General features: G+C 44.9%; 1 protein-coding gene across 2 annotated transcripts in view; it reads right to left on the bottom strand.

The window, feature by feature from the left end:
- Positions 1-20569, bottom strand: part of LOC120991972 (sialic acid-binding Ig-like lectin 8) — a 115908-nt gene that overhangs the window by 40855 nt on the left and 54484 nt on the right. For both annotated transcript variants that reach the window (XR_005776888.1, XM_040420736.1), the window contains exons 5-6: positions 10361-10390; positions 9298-9552 (exon numbers count right to left, since the gene is read on the bottom strand). Coding sequence is in view for 1 of the 2 variants with exons in the window: in XM_040420736.1 (XP_040276670.1) it covers positions 9298-9552; positions 10361-10390 (285 nt within the window). In the remaining variant the exon portion in view is untranslated. The remainder of the gene's footprint in view (positions 1-9297; positions 9553-10360; positions 10391-20569) is intronic.

The following is a 20569-nucleotide window of genomic DNA, read 5'->3' as shown; positions in this document are numbered from 1 at the left end:
AGAACATAGAGGGTAATACAGCGCCCCATACCTCTTACATCCAGTGACGTCTCCTTTGATGTAGATGTTCTCTTTCCTCATCTTCTCCTTTCAGACCTTCAGACCAGACCACTATTTTTCAGCCATTTCTCATCTCTGCAGTTTGACAAAAAAAATCTTAGTTTACTACTTTTCCATCATCCTCCTATCTTCTGGACAAATCATCCTAACACCCCCAATACTCTGCCTGCCGTGCTCCTGAATATTATACTGCAGAAACAGATAAACCCCCTGGTAATACTAGTACCATGAAGTGCCCTAAAATAACTGCACCCAGCAAATAGTGCCCCTGACACTAATAGTGTAAACATAACGTCCCCAAAAAATAATTGTGGTAAGCTGATACTGTAAAAATAACTTTTTCAAAAACAGGTGCCCTCTGCGGTCTTACTAAACCCTCATACTGATGTAAAATTGAGAGATTAGCCAACATATCCTACTGAGGAGGACATGTCTGAGCCCGATCACCTCGCCAAGGTTTCATTACCATGCCAATTTGTAGTTTATATATAGAATTGTTTGGAGGTGTAAAAACTCCTAGTCTGAATGTGCTTTTATTTCCCTCTACAGGCAGCATTCTGGTGCACATGTGAGGCCCGGGCTATATCAGCCAGTCTTGGGTGGGGCTCGGAGCTCTCTCTCTCTCCTCTCATTGTAAGCATGGTTACGTGCTGGAGGTAACTGGGAGTTTGCTGTGAGTCAGACCTTGCGCTCCTGTAATTTGCCCACTGGCTCCTGGTATTTCCCATACGGCACAGGTAGGTTTAGCGTTAGGTCCCGAGCTACTTGAGAAACCTTGGCGAGGTGATCGGGCTCAAACATGTCCTCCACAGTAGAATACGTTGGCTAATCTCTCAATTTTACAGCAGTATGAGGGTTTAGTAAGACCGCAGAGTGCACCTGTCTTTGTAAAAGTTATTGTTATTTTGTTTTATTGTTTAGCACATCCACACCTTTGCTATCCTGTGTAGGATGTCTATTGTGGTAATTGTGGTCCGCTGCGGGCATCCTCCATTGTATGCATTTTTGCTGGGGATTGCCATTAGCAGCAGGCCACAACTGCAGGATCTATGTGTCCCCCCCCCCCCCCCCCCGGGTATAGATGTACCACTGCATATGGGGTTGTGCACTTCCTGCTTTTCATTACCACTCCAATTTGTAGTTTATAAGCTGATACTGTGCCAATGGTCCCCACAGCAAATTGTCCCAAAAGTTCCACCAATAGGAATAGTTCTCTGCTAGAGCACACAAGTAATAATGCTCCGACAGGGCCCCCAACATGTCCCCACTGTGCCCCAGAAGTAATAATGCTCCCATAGTGTCTATACTAGTAATAATATTCCCCATAGACACATAGTAGTAGTAAAGCCCACCATAATGCCCCCCCCCAGTAGTAATAATTCTCCATATAATGTGACAGTGCAAAAAATACCCCCTTTTAATGCCCCCAGTTGAGCTAAAGTCCCCATAGTGCCCCCATAAAATACCCCTATATAGTGCCCCAAGTTAATTTCCCCCCTAGTGCTTCTATCCCCCTTCCTCCTAGTACCTCAAATAATGTACCAGTATAAAATACCCCTATATAGTGCCTTAGTAGATGCCCTCAGTTTCCCCCATTATTTGCAAGTATAAAATACCCCCTCTTAGTGCCCCCGTAGATGACCCCATAGTACTCCTCTCCCCCTTCTCCATAGAACCCACCATAATGTGTCCCAGTATAAAATGCCCCTATACAGAGCCACTGATATAAAATACTCCTTCTTTGTGGCCTCACTAGATGCCCCCATAGTTCCCCCAATAATGTGCCAGCAAGAAGTACCCTCATAGTGCCACCTAATAATGTGCCAGTAAAAAGTGTGCCCAATAATGTACCAGTAAGATGTGCTCCCATAGATGCCCCCCAATAATGTGCCAGTAAGTGCCCCCATAGATACCCCCAATCATGTGCCAGTGAGAAGTGCCTCCTATAGATGGCCCCCAATCATATGCCAGTAAGAAGTGACCCCAATCATGTGCAGTGAGAAGTGCCCCCCATAGATGGCCCCCCAATCATGTGCCAATAACAAGTGCCCCTAATCGTGTGCCAGTAACAAGTGCCCCCCAATCATGTGCCAGTAACCAGTATTGTACCATATAAAAAAAAATATATATATACTTACCTCAGGCTGGCAGTGATGTGATGCAGGCCTCTTCCGGCATGTCCCGCACTGTACGGCTCAGGCAGCGCGATGACGTCATCGCGCTGCCTGCACCAGCCTCTGATAGGCTGTAGGCACTAGGCCGGCAGCCTTTCAGAGGAACAGGGAAGGGAGACGCCTCTCGCCTGCCCCGCAGCACATCCATCGGTATCGCTGTCCTGAGGACGGTGATACAGATGACTATGGGGATGTGCGCTTCCAATGGAAGCTCTTATCTACCTGTGCCCTGCAGCCACCCCTCACTTGTGAGCAGGGCCATGCCACCTGGGGCGATCACCTCACTTTGCCTAATTGGCATTGCGGTCCTGCTGGCGCCTCTTAAAATTTTGCCCTCAGCTACGCCACTGGCTTGTATAGCTGCTGCTCCCAAAAAAATTCAAACCAGACTGCTTTTTTTCTCTCTTTGAATTCAAACCTTCCAGCTTGTCCAGCTTCAGTCAGGTCAAAGAGGGTTTTAAGTTCAGCAGGGGGCTTTGTGACACACAAACAGATGAAATTGTCCTCCACCCATGTAAAAGACATCACTTTTATTAAAATGAATGAGACATGGATTATCACACTCCTACTTAGCCAACAAATAGATCTTCTGTTGCTGATAGTGCCCCATCTTGCCACTATCCTTGTCTGCCTGCCTACTATCATGTTCTGAACCACATGACTGCTACTACCACTACCTTCCAACGCCATGCTCCATGCTGCCATACTACCACAGCTGTTACTCCCTGCTTCTAATTTTCCTATCATTAGCAATACATAGCAGCCACTACTACTACTTGCAGCCACTGTTATACTCTCCTGGCCTTTCTTTTTTTTTTCTCCTTTTTAATTTTCTTTATTCGTCTCAAAAACACTTACAAAAATAAGAAAAGCAAAATGCGTACATTCCCACCCACCCAGCCACCTCCCTCTGCCACGATGCCGGCCCCCCGGAGAGAATTTTTTTTTTGATTTAAAACAACGGAAGAGGTCACCTTAAGGTCTTTTGCAATCCTTCCTTCACCCGTTCCATGCTGCCCAAACCCTAAGCCATTTATCATATGAGCCTCTCTGCCTATACAAGATGGCCTCATAATCTTTTATTGCTCCCCAATATCTATATAAAAGGGGGCAATCCCAAAACAGATGGAGATAGTCTGCATTCGGGCTCCCACAACGTATGCAATTGGAATTGTTTCGGAATCCTTGCTTCTGAAGCCACACCGGCGTTACATATATCTTGTGAATAATATTAAACTAAGCTGAATGCGATTAAATGTGATTAAAACTAAAAGAAACTAAACCCATATTCTTCAATACACTTTCCCAAGCCTCAGAAGATAAATTAGGGTGAGTCTCCAGGACTTTTGTCCAGAAGAGTGACAATCCAAAAAAACTTGTCTTAATTAAGTGTTTATAACAATGAGCTATCTTAACCTTTACGTGGTTCTTTTTCTTTATTAAACTGTGCAAAAAAACTAGACATGTCTATACTTAATAACGTTTTATCTGCAATGCTGCAGAGTGCCAATCGTAGCTGAAAATATCTAAACCAAACTATTTCACCTGTGTTTTCCTTCTGCGCAATCTCCTCCGAAGCGAGGACCCGACCATCACCAACTACTTGTGCTATACACCCTGTACAGAATTATTAGGCAAATGAGTATTTTGACCACATCATCCTCTTTATGCATGTTGTCTTACTCCAAGCTGTATAGGCTCGAAAGCCTACTACCAATTAAGCATATTAGGTGATGTGCATCTCTGTAATGAGAAGGGGTGTGGTCTAATGACATCAACACCCTATATCAGGTGTACATAATTATTAGGCAACTTCCTTTCCTTTGGCAAAATGGGTCAAAAGAAGGACTTGACAGGCTCAGAAAAGTCAAAAATAGTGAGATATCTTGCAGAGGGATGCAACACTCTTAAAATTGCAAAGCTTCTGAAGCGTGATCATCGAACAATCAAGCGTTTCATTCAAAATAGTCAACAGGGTCGCAAGAAGCGTGTGGAAAAACCAAGGCGCAAAATAACTGCCCATGAACTGAGAAAAGTCAAGCGTGCAGCTGCCAAGATGCCACTTGCCACCAGTTTGGCCATATTTCAGAGCTGCAACATCACTGGAGTGCCCAAAAGCACAAGGTGTGCAATACTCAGAGACATGGCCAAGGTAAGAAAGGCTGAAAGATGACCACCACTGAACAAGACACACAAGCTGAAACGTCAAGACTGGGCCAAGAAATATCTCAAGACTGATTTTTCTAAGGTTTTATGGACTGATGAAATGAGAGTGAGTCTTGATGGGCCCATGGCTGGATTGGTAAAGGGCAGAGAGCTCCAGTCCGACTCAGACGTCAGCAAGGTGGAGGTGGAGTACTGGTTTGGGCTGGTATCATCAAAGATGAGCTTGTGGGGCCTTTTCGGGTTGAGGATGGAGTCAAGCTCAACTCCCAGTCCTACTGCCAGTTTCTGGAAGACACCTTCTTCAAGCAGTGGTACAGGAAGAAGTCTGCATCCTTCAAGAAAAACATGATTTTCATGCAGGACAATGCTCCATCACACGCGTCCAAGTACTCCACAGCGTGGCTGGCAAGAAAGGGTATAAAAGAAGAAAATCTAATGACATGGCCTCCTTGTTCACCTGATCTGAACCCCATTGAGAACCTGTGGTCCATCATCAAATGTGAGATTTACAAGGAGGGAAAACAGTACACCTCTCTGAACAGTGTCTGGGAGGCTGTGGTTGCTGCTGCACGCAATGTTGATGGTGAACAGATCAAAACACTGACAGAATCCATGGATGGCAGGCTTTTGAGTGTCCTTGCAAAGAAAGGTGGCTATATTGGTCACTGATTTGTTTTTGTTTTGTTTTTGAATGTAAGAAATGTATATTTGTGAATGTTGAGATGTTATATTGGTTTCACTGGTAAAAATAAATAATTGAAATGGGTATATATTTGTTTTTTGTTAAGTTGCGTAATAATTATGCACAGTAATAGTCACCTGCACACACAGATATCCCCCTAAAATAGCTAAAACTAAAAACAAACTAAAAACTACTTCCAAAAATATTCAGCTTTGATATTAATGAGTTTTTTGGGTTCATTTAGAGCATGGTTCTTGTTTAATAATAAAATTAATCCTCAAAAATACAACTTGCCTAATAATTCTGCACTCCCTGTATAATGGATGTTCTTAGCCCTCCAATACTGATGACAATCAAGGTCCTCAAGCATTGGAAGTCTTTGATTTTGCCATAGTGGAGTGCAGACCAGTGAGGATGTAACGGAAAGCCAGCTCCTGATCAATGTCCAGGCCTTGGTAACCAGCCTAGCAAAACTTCCAAACTCCTGCCTGAGACGAAGTAGACATCCTGAATCTAATAGAGTAAAAAAATCATGAAATCCAAATTGGTCTACTAATTTCTTACATAGGGGGCTGGATTCCCACTCATGAAAAAGGCATAGCTGAGACGCAATGACATATCCCCTAAAGCTGGGGAGGTTTAAACCCCCCTGTTCCAGTGGCATTAAAAAGTAGTCCAGTTTCAGCCTTACCCGCTTTCTCCCCTATAGCAAATCATTAATCATCTTCTCTATCAGTTTGAAGAATTTATCCTCTATCCAGACCGGAGAGTTTCGGAGAACATAAACCTTACACTTTTTTTTTTCCTTACTTTTTTTCTGGTGGTCCTCCAAAAAAAAAAGGAAGACACATGGAAAGACAACGGAAACAAAAACGGATCACGGAACAACGGAACCCCAATTTGCGGAACGGAAAACAACAATGGTCGTGTGCATGAGGCCTAACTTATATAGTGCTGACTAGTGTTGAGAGCGAATATTCGAAAGCAAATTTTTATCTCGAATATCGCCACTTTGAGAATTTGCGAATATTTAGAATATAGTGCTATATATTCATTATATCGAACATTCATCATTTTTTCCATCTGAACACATGATTCCTCCCTGCTTCTTGCTTGTGGGCCAATGAGTCATTGGTCCACAAGCAACTTAAGCAGGGAGAAATCATGACTTTAGATGGGAAAAATTACGAATATTCTAAAAAACAAATATATAGCACTATATTCTAGAGTGCAATATATTGGTTTTTGACCCACGCCTGTATTGAGCGCGCAATATTCGCATATTACGCGATCATTACCTTGCCGATTTTCGAGTAAAAAAAAAGAATGTAGAATATAACGAATATTTGAATTTGCGAATATTCGACGAAATATCACAAATTCGAATATGACCCCTGTCGCTCATCACTAGTGCTGATATATTCCGCAGCAGTATATGGATATTAACCTCGTGCTGTCCCAAATGGAGCTCACAATCTAAGTTCCCTTTCAGTATGTCTTTAAAGTGTGGGAGTAAATTAGAATCGAACACAGGGAGAACATACATACTCCATTCAGATGTTGCCCTTGGTCAGGTTCCAACGCGCTGCAAGGCTAACCACTAAGCCACTGTGCTGCCATGATATACCCATAGCTACATATGTCAATATCTCTCTGATATGATTTGCTATTGCTGCCATTGCATCCAAGAGCTGAAAAAGGGGAAGAGCAATAATTTATAAAAAATAAATAAATAAATAAGAAAAACAGATAACATCTTTGCCTAGGAGACTAGAAGGTGTTATAACTCCAATTCTCAGGGCAATTGGAGCAACTTTGATTTGGAGCAAACCTCTTTGTAAGGGGAAACAATGAATTTTGTATTATTAACTTTGATGCAGTTATTAATTTAACCCGTAGGATACACGGCGCTGATATCCGTGTCTGAAATCCAAGGGCCGTACAGCTACAGCTCTCTGATTGGGCGGGCGCAGGAGCTGCTCCCGCCCGATCAGCGGCAGGGGTCCGGCAGTCATGATATTGCACCCCAAAATAGTGCCAATCAAACCGTCATCTCATCTCGCAAAAATGATACCCTACCTAAGACAATCACCCAAAAAATAAAAAAAACTATGGCTCTCAGACTATGGAAACACTAAAACATGATTATATATTTTTTTGTTTCAAAAGTGATAAAATTGTGTAAAACTTAAATAAATAACAAAAAGTATACATATTAGGTATTGCCTCATCCGTAAGAACCTGCTGTATAAAAATATCACATGACCAAACCCTCAGGTGAACAACGTAAAAAAATAGAAATAAAAACAGTGTAAAAAAAGCAATTTTTTTGTAACCTTACATCACAAAAAGTGTAATTCCAAGCGATCAAAAAGTCATACGCACACCAAAATAGTGCAAATCAAACCATCATCTCGTACAAAAAAAAAAATTGCCCCTACATAAGACAGTTGCCCCCCCCAAAAAAAAAATATGGCTCTCAGACTATGGAAACACTAAAACATAATTAGTATTTTTTGTTTCAAAATGATATTATTGTGTAAAACTTAAATAAATAAAAAAGTATGAATATTAGGTAGTGCCTCGTCCGTAAGAAACTGCTGTACAAAAATATCACATGACCTAACCCCTGAGGTGAACACCGTAAATAAAATAAAATAAAAACTGTGTCAAAAAAACAATTTTTTGGTCACCTTACATCACAAAAAGTGTAATACCAAGCGATCAAAAAGTCATATGCACCCTAAAATAGTACCAATTAAACCATCATCTCACACTGAAAAAAATAATCCCCTACATAAGACAGTTGCCCAAAAAATAAAAAATGGTGGCTTTCAGATTATAGAGACACTAAAAAATAATTTTTTTCAAAAATGCTTTATTATGTAAAACTGAAACAAAAACTGTTTTATTATGTAAAACTGAAAGAAAAACTGAAACAAACCCCAAAAAGTAGTCATATTTGGTATTGTCGCGTCCGTAACAACCTGCTCTATAAAAATACCACATGATCTAACCTGTCAGATGAACATTGTAAATAACAAAAAATTAAAACGGTGCCAAAACAGCTATTTTTGGTTACCTTGCCTAACAAAAAGTGTAATACAGAGGAACCAAAAATCATATGTACCCTAAAATAGTAGCAATAAAACTGCCACCTTTTCCTGTAGTTTCCAAAATGGGGTATTTTTTGGAGTTTCTACTAGAGGGGTGCATCAGGGGGGCTTCAAATGGGACATGGTGTCTAAAACGAGTCCAGCAAAATCTGCCATCCAAAAACTATGGCGTTCCTTTCCTTCTCCGCCCTGCCATGTGCCCGTACAGCAGTTTACAACCACATAGGGTGTTTCTGTAAACTACAGAATCAGGGCATTAAATATTGAGTTTTGTTTGGCTGTTAACCCTTGCTTTGTTACAGGAAAAAATTGATTAAAATTAAAAATCTGCCAAAAAATATAATTCAGAAATTTATCTACATTTTCCTTTAATTCTTGTGGAACACCAAAAGGGTTACCAAAGTTTGCAAAATCAGTTTTGAATACCTTGAGGGGTGTATTTTCTAAAATGGGGTAATTTTTTTTAGAGTTTCTACTCGAGGGGTGCATGGGGGGGGGGGGCTTCAAATGGGACATAGTGTCTAAAAACCAATTCAGCAAAATCTGCCTTCCAACATCCATATGGTGTTCCTTTCCTTCAGCGCCCTGCCGTGTGCCTGTACAGCAGTTTACAACCACACATGGGGTGTTTCTGTAAACTACAGAATAAACTTAATAAATATTGAGTTTTGTTTGGCTGTTAACCCTTGCTTTCTTAGCGATTTTTTTTAATTAAAATAGAAAATCTGCCAAAAAAGTGAAATTCTGAAATTTCATCTCCATTTTCCTTTAATTGTTGTGTCATAATATAAGTCTATGGCCTGCATAATGGATCCATCTGGTCTACGTTATGCTGGAGTCCTCTCCTGCATAACGTAAACCTGGCGGATCCGTTATGCAGGCCATAGACTTATATTATGACGGAATGGATAATGGAATGCCTCTAAAGGCATTCCGTTATGGAATTGGATTATGGTCCGTGGTAACAGAATCCATAACGCAATTCACATTATACCACAACACGAACCGAAAACAAATTTTAAAATATGAAATTTGCTCATCCCTAACTATAATGAGAATAGATCTCACATCACATGTAATACGGATATTTTATACTTACTGTGATATATGATTTCTACCGTCCTGTGTGCGGCCCCATGTTCATTCTCTGCAGAACACCGATATCTCCCAGCATCACTCTGGGTAATGTTGCTGAGTGTAAGGGTGACAGTCCGGTCACTTATAGTCCGCTGGACCTCCATGTCTTCTTTATACCAAGTAATTAAAGCCTCCGGGTTACTGTCTACAATGCACTTCATAGTTATAGAATCCCCGTTTGTCACATTCACAGCGGTGATATCATCCGTATCAGCACCTAAGAGAGTGAGGTATGAAATCATAGATGGAAATATCTTCTATCTAATATCTATCTATCTATCTATCTATCTATCTATCTATCTATCTATCTATCTATCTATCTCATATCTCTCTATCTAACTTGTATTACCCTATAGAAAAAGTATTGCAACATGGAGAAAGTACAGTGCATATTTTCCAGTCTGAAGAATATTTTTTGTCATTGTCTCCTTTTCCTGTTAACTTATTTATTTAACAGGAAAATCTTGGTGACAACCAGTCTGTCCTCCCTTCTGTATTGCACATTAATTGACTCTTTATAATTAGAAAATCATACTTACAATACCTCATCCATTTGAGTGCAAAGAGGCTTCCGCCGCCATCTTGCTTGAAGTTCCTGCGCAAAATCTGGTGCGCAGTGATATATGATGTCACCATTCTGACCTACGTGATGACATCATCATGCACCTCGAAAAGTTTCTTCAAGCAAGATGGCTGTGGTGGCCACTTTGAGCTCAAATGGATGAGGTGAGTATGATGATGATTTTAATTTTTAATTTTAAATTTTTTATCAACCCCTGAAATGCCATAATATTGATCTTAGATGTTGCAATCAGTGATGAATGTGGCATCTGAGGGGGTACAATAACGGGGGAAAGCGCAATCGCCGTTCCCTGTCACTGCACCTACTACTTACAAAGAAATGGTCTTCCTGACAAAGTACTTCATTACAAAGCGATTTATTTTGTAGAATTCTGCGAAGCAGGCAAATAGAATTTTTGAGAACTTCGCTCATCTCTGTTTATAATCTTACCACAATCACTTACCTTCTAGGGTGATATTCATAGATGGAGGATCTGAAAAAAAGCAAACAAAGTATTTAACACAAAAATGTCTGGTAACTTTATAATAATGCATCTGACACAATCTGCTGATCTTTATATAAGGCCTCATGCACACGACCGTTGTGTGTTTTGCGGTCCACAAATTGCGGTTCCGCAAAACACGGATGGCGTCCGTGAGCATTCCGCAATTTGCGGAACGGCACGGACAGCCATTGATATAACTGCCTAGTCTTGTCCGCAAAATGGACAAGAATAGGACAGGTTATATTTTTTGGGCGGACCACGGAACGGAGCAACGGATGCGGACAGCACACAGAGTGCTGTCCGCATCTTTTGCGGCCCCATTGAAGTGATTGGGTCTGCATCAAAACCGCAAAAACTGCGGCTCGGATGCGGACCAAAACAGTGGTGGTGTGCATGAGGCCTAGTACAGGTCAGTAGGAAGATCCGATTGCTCAGACTGTAACATTGTTGCACTCATCATTTCCTGAGCTGCAGCAGATGGCTTACATTAGAGGCATACATCATACGTATGTTTTTTTTTTTTTTCATCATGCTCCACACATCTCAGGATACAGTGAGTTAAGGGAAAAGTTAAGGAAGGAGAGGTCTGTACATGTCAGGTAAACTGAAAGATTAGCTTGAAAGGGGTTTACAAGGAATACAATATCCTCAGGATTGTCACGGATGTTGTAGGGGAGAACACCAAAGGACAACAAGAAGGAAGGGAAAAGACACTAGGCCTCACCGCTAGGAAGGAAAAGGGTCACCACCTATAAAACCCTGCTCCTGGCCCTAACTCCTATCCGTATGGGCACCTCTCGATGGTAGAGATGCCCATACACAGGAACCTAGAAAACCCTGGTGGCCCTCAGATGCCTTAATAGTAATGACCGGGCAGAGACAACCTGCTCCTTCCCTGGTGAAGGAACCAGCGTCTCGCTGAGGCCTAGTAAACAACAAAGTTGGGGGGGAATACGAAACACAACAAGCGGAAAACTTAACTTCTGAGACTGATGGATGATGGACGAACAGGACTTCACCATGAACCACACTCAAGCTCTTCCAAAAAAAACAAATTAAGCTATCCAGAGCAAGGAGTGATGGGTAAAGTCAGACTAAATAGGGGGAGGTGAAGGTCACATGATCCACACCTGAACAGGGGGTGTGGACATACCAGCAAAACACAGACAAAGTGAAACCAAAAGAGGCTGTCAGATAACTAATGTGCAGATATTCTTTCAGACCTTCTCAAACCTGTCACCGGCGTGACAGTACCCCCCCTTCTACGGGTGACCTCCGGGCACCCAGGACCGACCTTATCAGGATGAGCTCTGTGGAATGCTCTCACCAGATGGCTAGCATTAACATCGGTCGCTGGAACCCACATCCTCTCCTCTGGTCTGTACCCTCTCCAATGAACGAGATCCTGGAGGGATCTCCGGAGAATTCGGGAGTCCACAATCCTGCTTATCTGAAATTCTAAATTGCCGTCCACCATGACAGGAGCAGGAGGCAAGGAGGACGGTTCAACAGTTTCAACACATTTCTTTAACAATGAATTATGAAATACGTTATGGATTTTCAATGCCTGAGGAAGTTCAAGACGGAAGGCTACAGGGTTAACAATGGCAGTGATCTTATATGGACCAATAAATCTTGGTCCCAACTTCCAAGAAGGTACCTTAAGTTTAATATTTCTTGTAGACAGACACAAAGAATCACCCACTCTCAGGTCCGGACCACTCATACGTCTCCTGTCAGCCGCAAGCTTATACCTGTTGCCCATCTTTTCTAGGTTATTTTGGATTTTCCGCCAAATAGAAGACAAAGAGGAAAATCGTTCCTCCTCAGGAATGCCAGAATTATGAGCACCAGAAAATTTACCAAACTGTGGATGGAACCCATATGCCCCAAAAAATGGCGACTTATCAGTGGACTCCTGTCTACGGTTATTTATAGCAAACTCAGCTAACAACAAAAATGAAGACCACTGTTCCTGATTCTCTGAAACAAAACATCTCAAGTAAGTCTCCAGATTCTGATTAGTGCGCTCCGTCTGTCCAATACTATGTAGTTTCACTTTGTTTTCGACAAACACCAGCGCAAGAGTTTTAGCATTGGGTAGACTAGGTAATGCAATAAAGTGTGCCATTTTACTAAAACGATCGAGAACCACCAGAAATCACAGTCTTTCTCGAAGAATTCGGAAAATCCTTGATAAAATCCATGGAAAAATGGGTCCACGGTCTGGACGGGATGGGCAATGGAAGCAGAGATCCGGAAGGCCGAGTATGTGTCACCTTAGCACGTGCACAGGTACCACAGGCTGACACATAGTCCTCAATACACTTACGCAACCCCGGCCACCAGAATCTGCGAGAGATGAGATTGACAGTCGATCTGCTCCCAGGGTGCCCAGCAAGCACCGTACAGTGATGTTCCTCGAACACCTTGTGACATAATTCGGAGGGAACAAACAATTTCCCCTGAGGACAAGAGTCCGGAGCATCCTCCTGTGCCTCCAACACCCTGGCCTCGAGATCAGGATAAATAGCAGATATAACCACCCCTTCAGATAAAATGGGACTAGGGTCATTAGACTCACCCCCCCCCCCCCCAGGAAAGCTACGTGGCAAAGCATCCGCATTAATGTTCTTAACCCCAGGGCGATAAGTGACAATGAAGTTAAATCTGGTGAAAAACAATGACCATCTGGCCTGCCTTGGGTTCAGTCGCTTAGCCGACTCCAAGTTGGCCAGATTCTTGTGATCCGTAATTACCGTAATAGGATGAATTGCTCCTTCCAACCAATGTTGCCATTCCTCGAACGCCAACTTAATGGCCAGCAATTCCCTATTCCGCACATCATAATTCCTTTCAGCAGTCGAGAGTTTTTTAGAAAAAAAATACACATGGGCGCCATTTACTGGGTGAAGGAATCTGCGACAATATTGCTGAGACACGTCCGGTTGCACCAGAATAGGGGCCGAAGCAAAACATTCTTTCACAGCAGAAAAGGCCTGTAATGCCACACCAGACCAGATAGAAATATCAGCACCCTTCCTAGTCATGTCTTTTAAAGGTTTAACCACCGATGAATAGTTCAAGATAAATTTACGGTAGTAGTTGGTAAACCCCAAAAAACGCATAAGCGCTTTCAGATTTTCGGGTCAATCCCAGTCCAACACGGCACGGACCTTCTCGGGATCCATACGAAAACCTGAGGATGAGAGCAGGTAAGGCCTCTTTCACACTTGCGTTGTCCGGATATGGCGTGCACTCCACTTGCCGGAATTACACTCCGGATCCGGAAAAACGCAAGTGTACTGAAAGCATTTGAAGACGGAACCGTCTTCAAAATGCTTTCAGTGTTACTATGGCACCCAGGACGCTATTAAAGTCCTGGTTGCCATAGTAGTAGTGGGGAGCGGGGGAGCGGTATACTTACAGTCCGTGCGGCTCCCGGGGCGCTCCAGAATGACGTCAGAGCGCCCCATGCGCATGGATGACGTGTCCAATGCGATCACATGATCCATGCGCTTGGGGCGCCCTGACGTCACTCTGGAGCGCCCCGGGAGCCGCACGGACGGTAAGTACACTGCTCCCCCGCTCCCCACTACACTTTACCATGGCTGCCAGGACTTTAGCGTCCCGGCAGCCATGGTAACCATTCAGAAAAAGCTAAATGTCGGCTCCGGCAATGCGCCGAAACGACGTTTAGCTTAAGGCCGGATCCGGATCAATGCCTTTCAATGGGCATTAATTCCAGATCCGGCCTTGCGGCAAGTGTTCCGGATTTTTGGCCGGAGCAAAAAGCGCAGCATGCTGCGGTATTTTCTCCGGCCAAAAAACGTTCCGTTCCGGAACTGAAGACATCCTGATGCATCCTGAACGGATTTCACTCCATTCAGAATGCATTGGGATAATCCTGATCAGGATTCTTCCGGCATAGAGCCCCGACGACGGAACTCTATGCCGGAAGACAAGAACGCAGGTGTGAAAGAGCCTTAACCCAGAAATTGCACTTCCTGTACAGCAAATACACACTTTTCCATCTTAGCATACAACTTATTCTCTCTTAGGATCTGTAACACCTGTCTCACATGATCCTGATGAGTCTCCATATTAGGTGAATAAATTTGTATGTCATCAAGGTATACAACAACAAACCTCCCCACCAGATGATGAAAGATGTCATTGACAAAGTGTTGAAAAACTGCAGGAGCATTGGTTAACCCAAAGGGCATGACCAGGTTTTCAAAATGATCCTCAGGGGTATTAAATGCGGTCTTCCACTCATCCCCCTCCTTGATCCTTGCCAGATTATATGCCCCCCTCAGATCCAATTTAGAGAACACCTTGGCACCGACAATCTGACTAAACAAATCCGAAATCAAAGGAAGGGGGTAAGGATCACAGACGGTAATACAATTGAGATCACGGAAGTCCAGACATGGTCTCAGGGTACCATCCTTTTTCTTTTCAAAGAAAAATCCAGCAGCCACTGGGGACTTGGATGGTCTAATATGTCCCTTTGCCAAACTCTCGGTGATATATTCTCGCATAGCCTTTCTTTCGGGTTCCGAAAGATTATACAACCGAGACTTGGGCAATTTAGCTCCGGGAATAAGATTGACAGGACAGTCATACTCCCGGGGTGGAGGCAACTCCTGATTACCACTCTCAGAGAAAACATCAGAAAATTCTGAAATGAACAAGGGTAAAGTTTTAGTGGTAACCATGGAGAACGATGCATTAAGATAGTTGTCCATGGAAAAATCACTCCAATCGAGAATCTGTCTCTCTTGCCAATCGATGTTAGGGTTATGTTTGCCTAACCATGGTAAGCCCAACACTAATGGAGCAGGCAGACCCTCCAACACATAACAGGAGATAGATTCCTGATGCAAATCACCCACTCTTAAATGAATGTCATTAACTACCTGCGACAGGCATTTTTGGGCGAGAGGTGCTGAGTCAATTGCAAAGACAGAAATACTATTCTCTAATGCATTAGTAGTCAACCCGTGAATGCGTACAAACTGTCCATCAATCAAGTTAACTCCTGCCCCACTGTCGATAAATGCTTCGATTTTCACAGTTTTGGACTCTAGCGCCACCTCGGCAGACAGGAGAAAATGGGTACTACCAGTAAAAGACAAAAGTAGGTTTTCTTGCTCCCCACCCATACTACCAATAGTAATTTGGGGATTAAACGTTTTTTTCTTTTTGTTTACTCCTTGATGCTGCAAGTACGGACAAATATTCACCAAATGTCCCTTCTTGCCACAATAAAAGCAGACTCCTTTCACATTACCCAAGCTTTTGCCAATAGTTCCAGGAGTAGCTCCTCCTAACTGCATAGGCTCATCACAAGGCACAACCACCCGTGTCTCTCCACCATAAGTGTCAAAGGAAGCAGTACCCTTATTGGACAGTATGTCCTGAAGTTGAGGACCAATAGACCTCTCCCTCAGGCGTCTATCAAGACGTACAGCAAGAGACATAGCTGCTTCCAATGACAGGATTTTCATGAAAAGCCAATGCGTCCTACAGTCTCTCAGAGAGACCCTGGCAGTATAGGCTACGGAGAGCAGAATCTTTCCACTCTCTATCCGTAGCCCATCTCCTAAATTCTGAGCAATAGGTCTCTGCAGAACGTTCTCCCTGCTGCAAACCCCCGTAACTTCGTCTCGGCCTGAGAGATCCGATCCGGGTCATCATAGATAAGACCCAAGGCTCTAAAAAATTCATCTACCGACCGGAGGGCATGGGCATTCTCTTTTAGCAATGAAATAATCATACCCACCCATTGACACTCATCCCCAGAAGAGTATGGACGCAGCCTAAAGTATAGTTTACATGACTCCCTGAACCGGATGAAATTGTCACTACCCTTGGAAAACCTGTCCAGGAGAGCTTCCTTCGGTTCAGGGCAGGCCTGGAACCCACCACTGACACCAGCAGCCTGTGGACTCTGAATCTGCAAAACCATCGCACGGAGGTCTGCTACCTCCAAAGTAAAATTTTGCAGTTGTTTGACCAGTGCAGTCATAGCATTCATAGCTGCACAGATCATAACAAAAAATGGTGGTATTGGCTCTGGATAATGTCACGGATGTTGTAGGGGAGAACACCAAAGGACAACAAGAAGGAAGGGAAAAGACACTAGGCCTCACCGCTAGGGAAGGATAAGGGTCACCACCTATAAAACCCTGCTCCTGGCCCTAACTCCTATCCGTATGGGCACCTCTCAATGGTAGAGATGCCCATACACAGGAACCTAGAAAACCCTGGTGGCCCTCAGATGCCCTAATAGTAATGACCGGGCAGAGACAAACCGCTCCTTCCCTGGTGAAGGAACCAGCGTCTCGCTGAAGCCTAGTAAACAACAAAGGTGGGGGAGAATACAAAACACAACAAGCGGAACACTTAACTTCTGAGGCTGATGGATGATGGATGATGGACGAACAGGACTTCACCATGAACCACACTCCAGCTCTTCCAAAAAACCAAATGAAGCTATCCAGAGCAAGGAGTGATGGGTAAAGTCAGACTAAATAGGGGGAGGTGAATGTCACATGATCCACACCTGAACAGGGGGTGTGGACATACCAGCAACACACAGACAAAGTGAAACCAAAAGAGGCTGTCAGATAACTAATGTGCAGATATTCTTTCAGACCTTCTCAAACCTGTCACCGGCGTGACAAGGATAGGTCATCATTATCTGATTGATGGCAGTCTGAGTCCAGGCAGTCAGCTGTTTAAAGAGGCTGCGGCACTCCAGTGACTGCTGCGGCCTCCTCACCAAGCATAGCGCAGCACATCGTACAGTGGCTATACTGGTATTGCAGCTCAGGACAATTCACCGGAAAGGGACTGAGCTTCCCCTAGACCAATGGATATAATGTCACTGGCCAAGTAAAAGGCCACAGCGCTGAACGGAGTCAGGCCTCCACCGATCAGATATTGATGAATAATACTGAGGATAGGTCATCATCAATATTTTACTCCCTTTAAAGTGGTCTTCACTGTCTTAGACTCAGTTACTTCTATAGGGCTGTCACTTTCTCAAATTATGCTTCATTTGGGACTAGCGATCTTTAGGACTATTATTTTGAAAAAAATAGGTAATGACATATGGTGTGCATTTATATACTGTTTAAACAAATACCTAAATCAGTGTTAAACTTTTCTACATCTCTGCCATGCTAACCCTGCCCTCAGAGGAGCTGGCCGTGACACAGCTGCGTTGGCGACCTCTTGCTCCTCCTCTGCCTTCGCCTTGGGCTTCCACTGGTTCCCCTGTGACATTTGGGAATGCTCTCAGTAGCGCGTCTACCAACATGCGCTTGTACTCGCGCATCTTCCTATCACGCTCCAGTGTAGGAAGTAAGGTGGGCACATTGTCTTTGTACCGGGGATCCAGCAGGGTGGCAACCCAGTAGTTCGCACACGTTAAAATGTGGGCAACTCTGCTGTCGTTGTGCAGGCACTGCAGCATGTAGTCGCTCATGTGTGCCAGGCTGCCCAGAGGTAAGGACAAGCTGTCCTCTGTGGGAGGCGTATCGTCATCGTCCTGTGTTTCCCCCCAGCCACGCACCAGTGATGGGCCCGAGCTGCGTTGGGTGCCAGCCCGCTGTGAACCTGCTTCATCCTCATCCTCCTCCACCTCCTCCTCATCCTCATCCTCGTCCTCCTCATCCTCCAGTAGTGGGCCCTGTCTGGCCACATTTGTACCTGGCCTCTGGTGTTGCAAAAAACCTCCCTCTGAGTCACTTCGAAGAGACTGGCCGGAAAGTGCTAAAAATGACCCCTCTTCCTCCTCTTCCTCCTGGGCCACCTCCTCTTCCATCATCGCCCTAAGTGTTTTCTCAAGGAGACATAGAAGTGGTATTGTAACGCTGATAACGGCGTCATCGCCACTGGCTATGTTGGTGGAGTACTCGAAACAGCGCAACAGGGCACACAGTTCTCGCATGGAGGCCCAGTCATTGGTGGTGAAGTGGGGCTGATCCGCAGTGCGACTGACCCCTGCGTGCTGCAGCTGAAACTCCACTATGGCCTGCTGCTGCTCGCACAGTCTGTCCAGCATGTGCAAGGTGGAGTTCCACCTGGTGGGCACGTCGCAAATGATGCGGTGAGCGGGAAGGCCGAAGTTACGCTGTAGCGCAGACAGGCGAGCAGCGGCAGGGTGTGAATGCCGGAAGCGCGAACAGACGGCCCGCACTTTATGCAGCAGCTCTGACATGTCGGGGTAGTTGTGAATGAACTTCTGCACCACCAAATTCAGCACATGCGCCAGGCAAGGGATGTGCGTCAAACCGGCTAGTCCCAGAGCTGCAACGAGATTTCGCCCATTATCGCACCCCGGGCTGTGCTGAAGTTGGTGGTGAAGGTGTGTGGCTGACTGGATGAGCAGGTTGAAGAAGAGGAGGAGGAAGCTGAGTAGGAGGAGGAGGAGACAGGAGGCAAAGAATGTTGCCCTGCGATCCTTGGCGGCGGAAGGATGTGCGCCAAACAGCTCTACGCCTGGGGCCCAGCCGCCACTACATTTACCCAGTGTGCAGTTAGGGAGATATAGCGTCCCTGGCTGTGATTACTGGTCCACGTATCTGTGGTTAGGTGGACCTTGCCACAGATGGCGTTGCGCAGTGCACACTTGATTTTATCGGATACTTGGTTGTGCAGGAAGGCACGGCTCTCTTGGAGAAGTAGTGCCGGCTGGGAACAACATACTGTGGGATAGCAAGCGACATGAGCTGTTTGAAGCTGTCTGTGTCCACCAGCCTAAATGACAGCATTTCATAGGCCAGTAGTTTAGAAATGCTGGCATTCAGGGCCAGGGATCGAGGGTGGCTAGGTGGGAATTTAAGCTTTCTCTCAAATGTTTGTGAGATGGAGAGCTGAACGCTGCCGTGTGACATGGTTGAGATGCTTGGTGACGCAGTTGGTGGTGTTGGTGGTACATCCCATGTTTGCTGGGCGGCATGTGCCAACGTCCCTCCAGAGGCGGAGGAAGAGGCCGAGGCGGCGGCAGCAGCAGAAGAGGTAGCAGGGAGAGCCTGAGTGACTTCCTTGTTTTTAAGGTGTTTACTCCACTGCAGTTCATGCTTTGCATGCAGGTGCCTGGTCATGCAGGTTGTGCTAAGGTTCAGAACGTTAATGCATATCTTCAGGCTCTGATGGCACAGCGTGCAAACCACTCGAGTCTTGTCGTCAGCTTATTGTTTGAAGAAGTGCCATGCCAGGGAACTCCTTGAAGCTGCCTTTGGGGTGCTCGGTCCCAGATGGCGGCGGTCAGTAGCAGGCAGAGTCTCTTGGCGGCGGGTGTTCTGATTTTGCCCACTGCTCCCTATTTTGCTATGCTGTTGGCTCGGTCTCACCACTGCCTCTTCCTCTGAACTGTGAAAGTCAGTGGCACGACCTTCATTCCATGTGGGGTCTAGGACCTCATCGTCCCCTGCATCGTCTTCCACCCAGTCTTGATCCCTGACCTCCTGTTCAGTCTGCACACTGCAGAAAGACGCAGCAGTTGGCACCTGTGCTTCGTCATCATCAGAGACGTGCTGAGGTGGTATTCCCATGTCCTCATCATCAGGAAACATAAGTGGTTGTGCGTTAGTGCATTCTATCTCTTCCACCCCTGGGGAAGGGCTAGGTGGATGCCCTTGGGAAACCCTGCCAGCAGAGTCTTCAAACAGCATAAGAGACTGCTGCATAACTTGAGGCTCAGACAGTTTCCCTGATATGCATGGGGGTGATGTGACAGACTGATGGGCTTGGTTTTCATGCGCCATCTGTGCGCTTTCTGCAGAAGACTGGGTGGGAGATAATGTGAACGTGCTGGATGCACTGTCGGCCACCCAATTGACTAATGCCTGTACCTGCTCAGGCCTTACCATCCTTAGAACGGCATTGGGCCCCACCAAATATCCCTGTAATTCTGGCGGCTACTGGGACCTGAGGTAGTTGGTACACTTGGACGTGTGGCTGTGGCAGAACGGTCACGTCCTCTCCCAGCACCAGAGGGTCCACTAACACCACCACGACCATGTCCACGTCCGCGTCCCTTACTAGATTCTTTTCCTCATTGTTACCGTTCACCACAATAAGAAAAATATTATTCGGGCCAATGTATTGAATTAAAATTCAGGCCTTTTTTTACAGACACCTAACACTATC

Source organism: Bufo bufo, chromosome 1, assembly GCF_905171765.1.
Source record: "Bufo bufo chromosome 1, aBufBuf1.1, whole genome shotgun sequence".
In the NCBI taxonomy this organism is placed as follows: Eukaryota; Metazoa; Chordata; class Amphibia; order Anura; family Bufonidae; genus Bufo; species Bufo bufo.
This window is presented reverse-complemented; position numbering and strand designations above follow the sequence as displayed.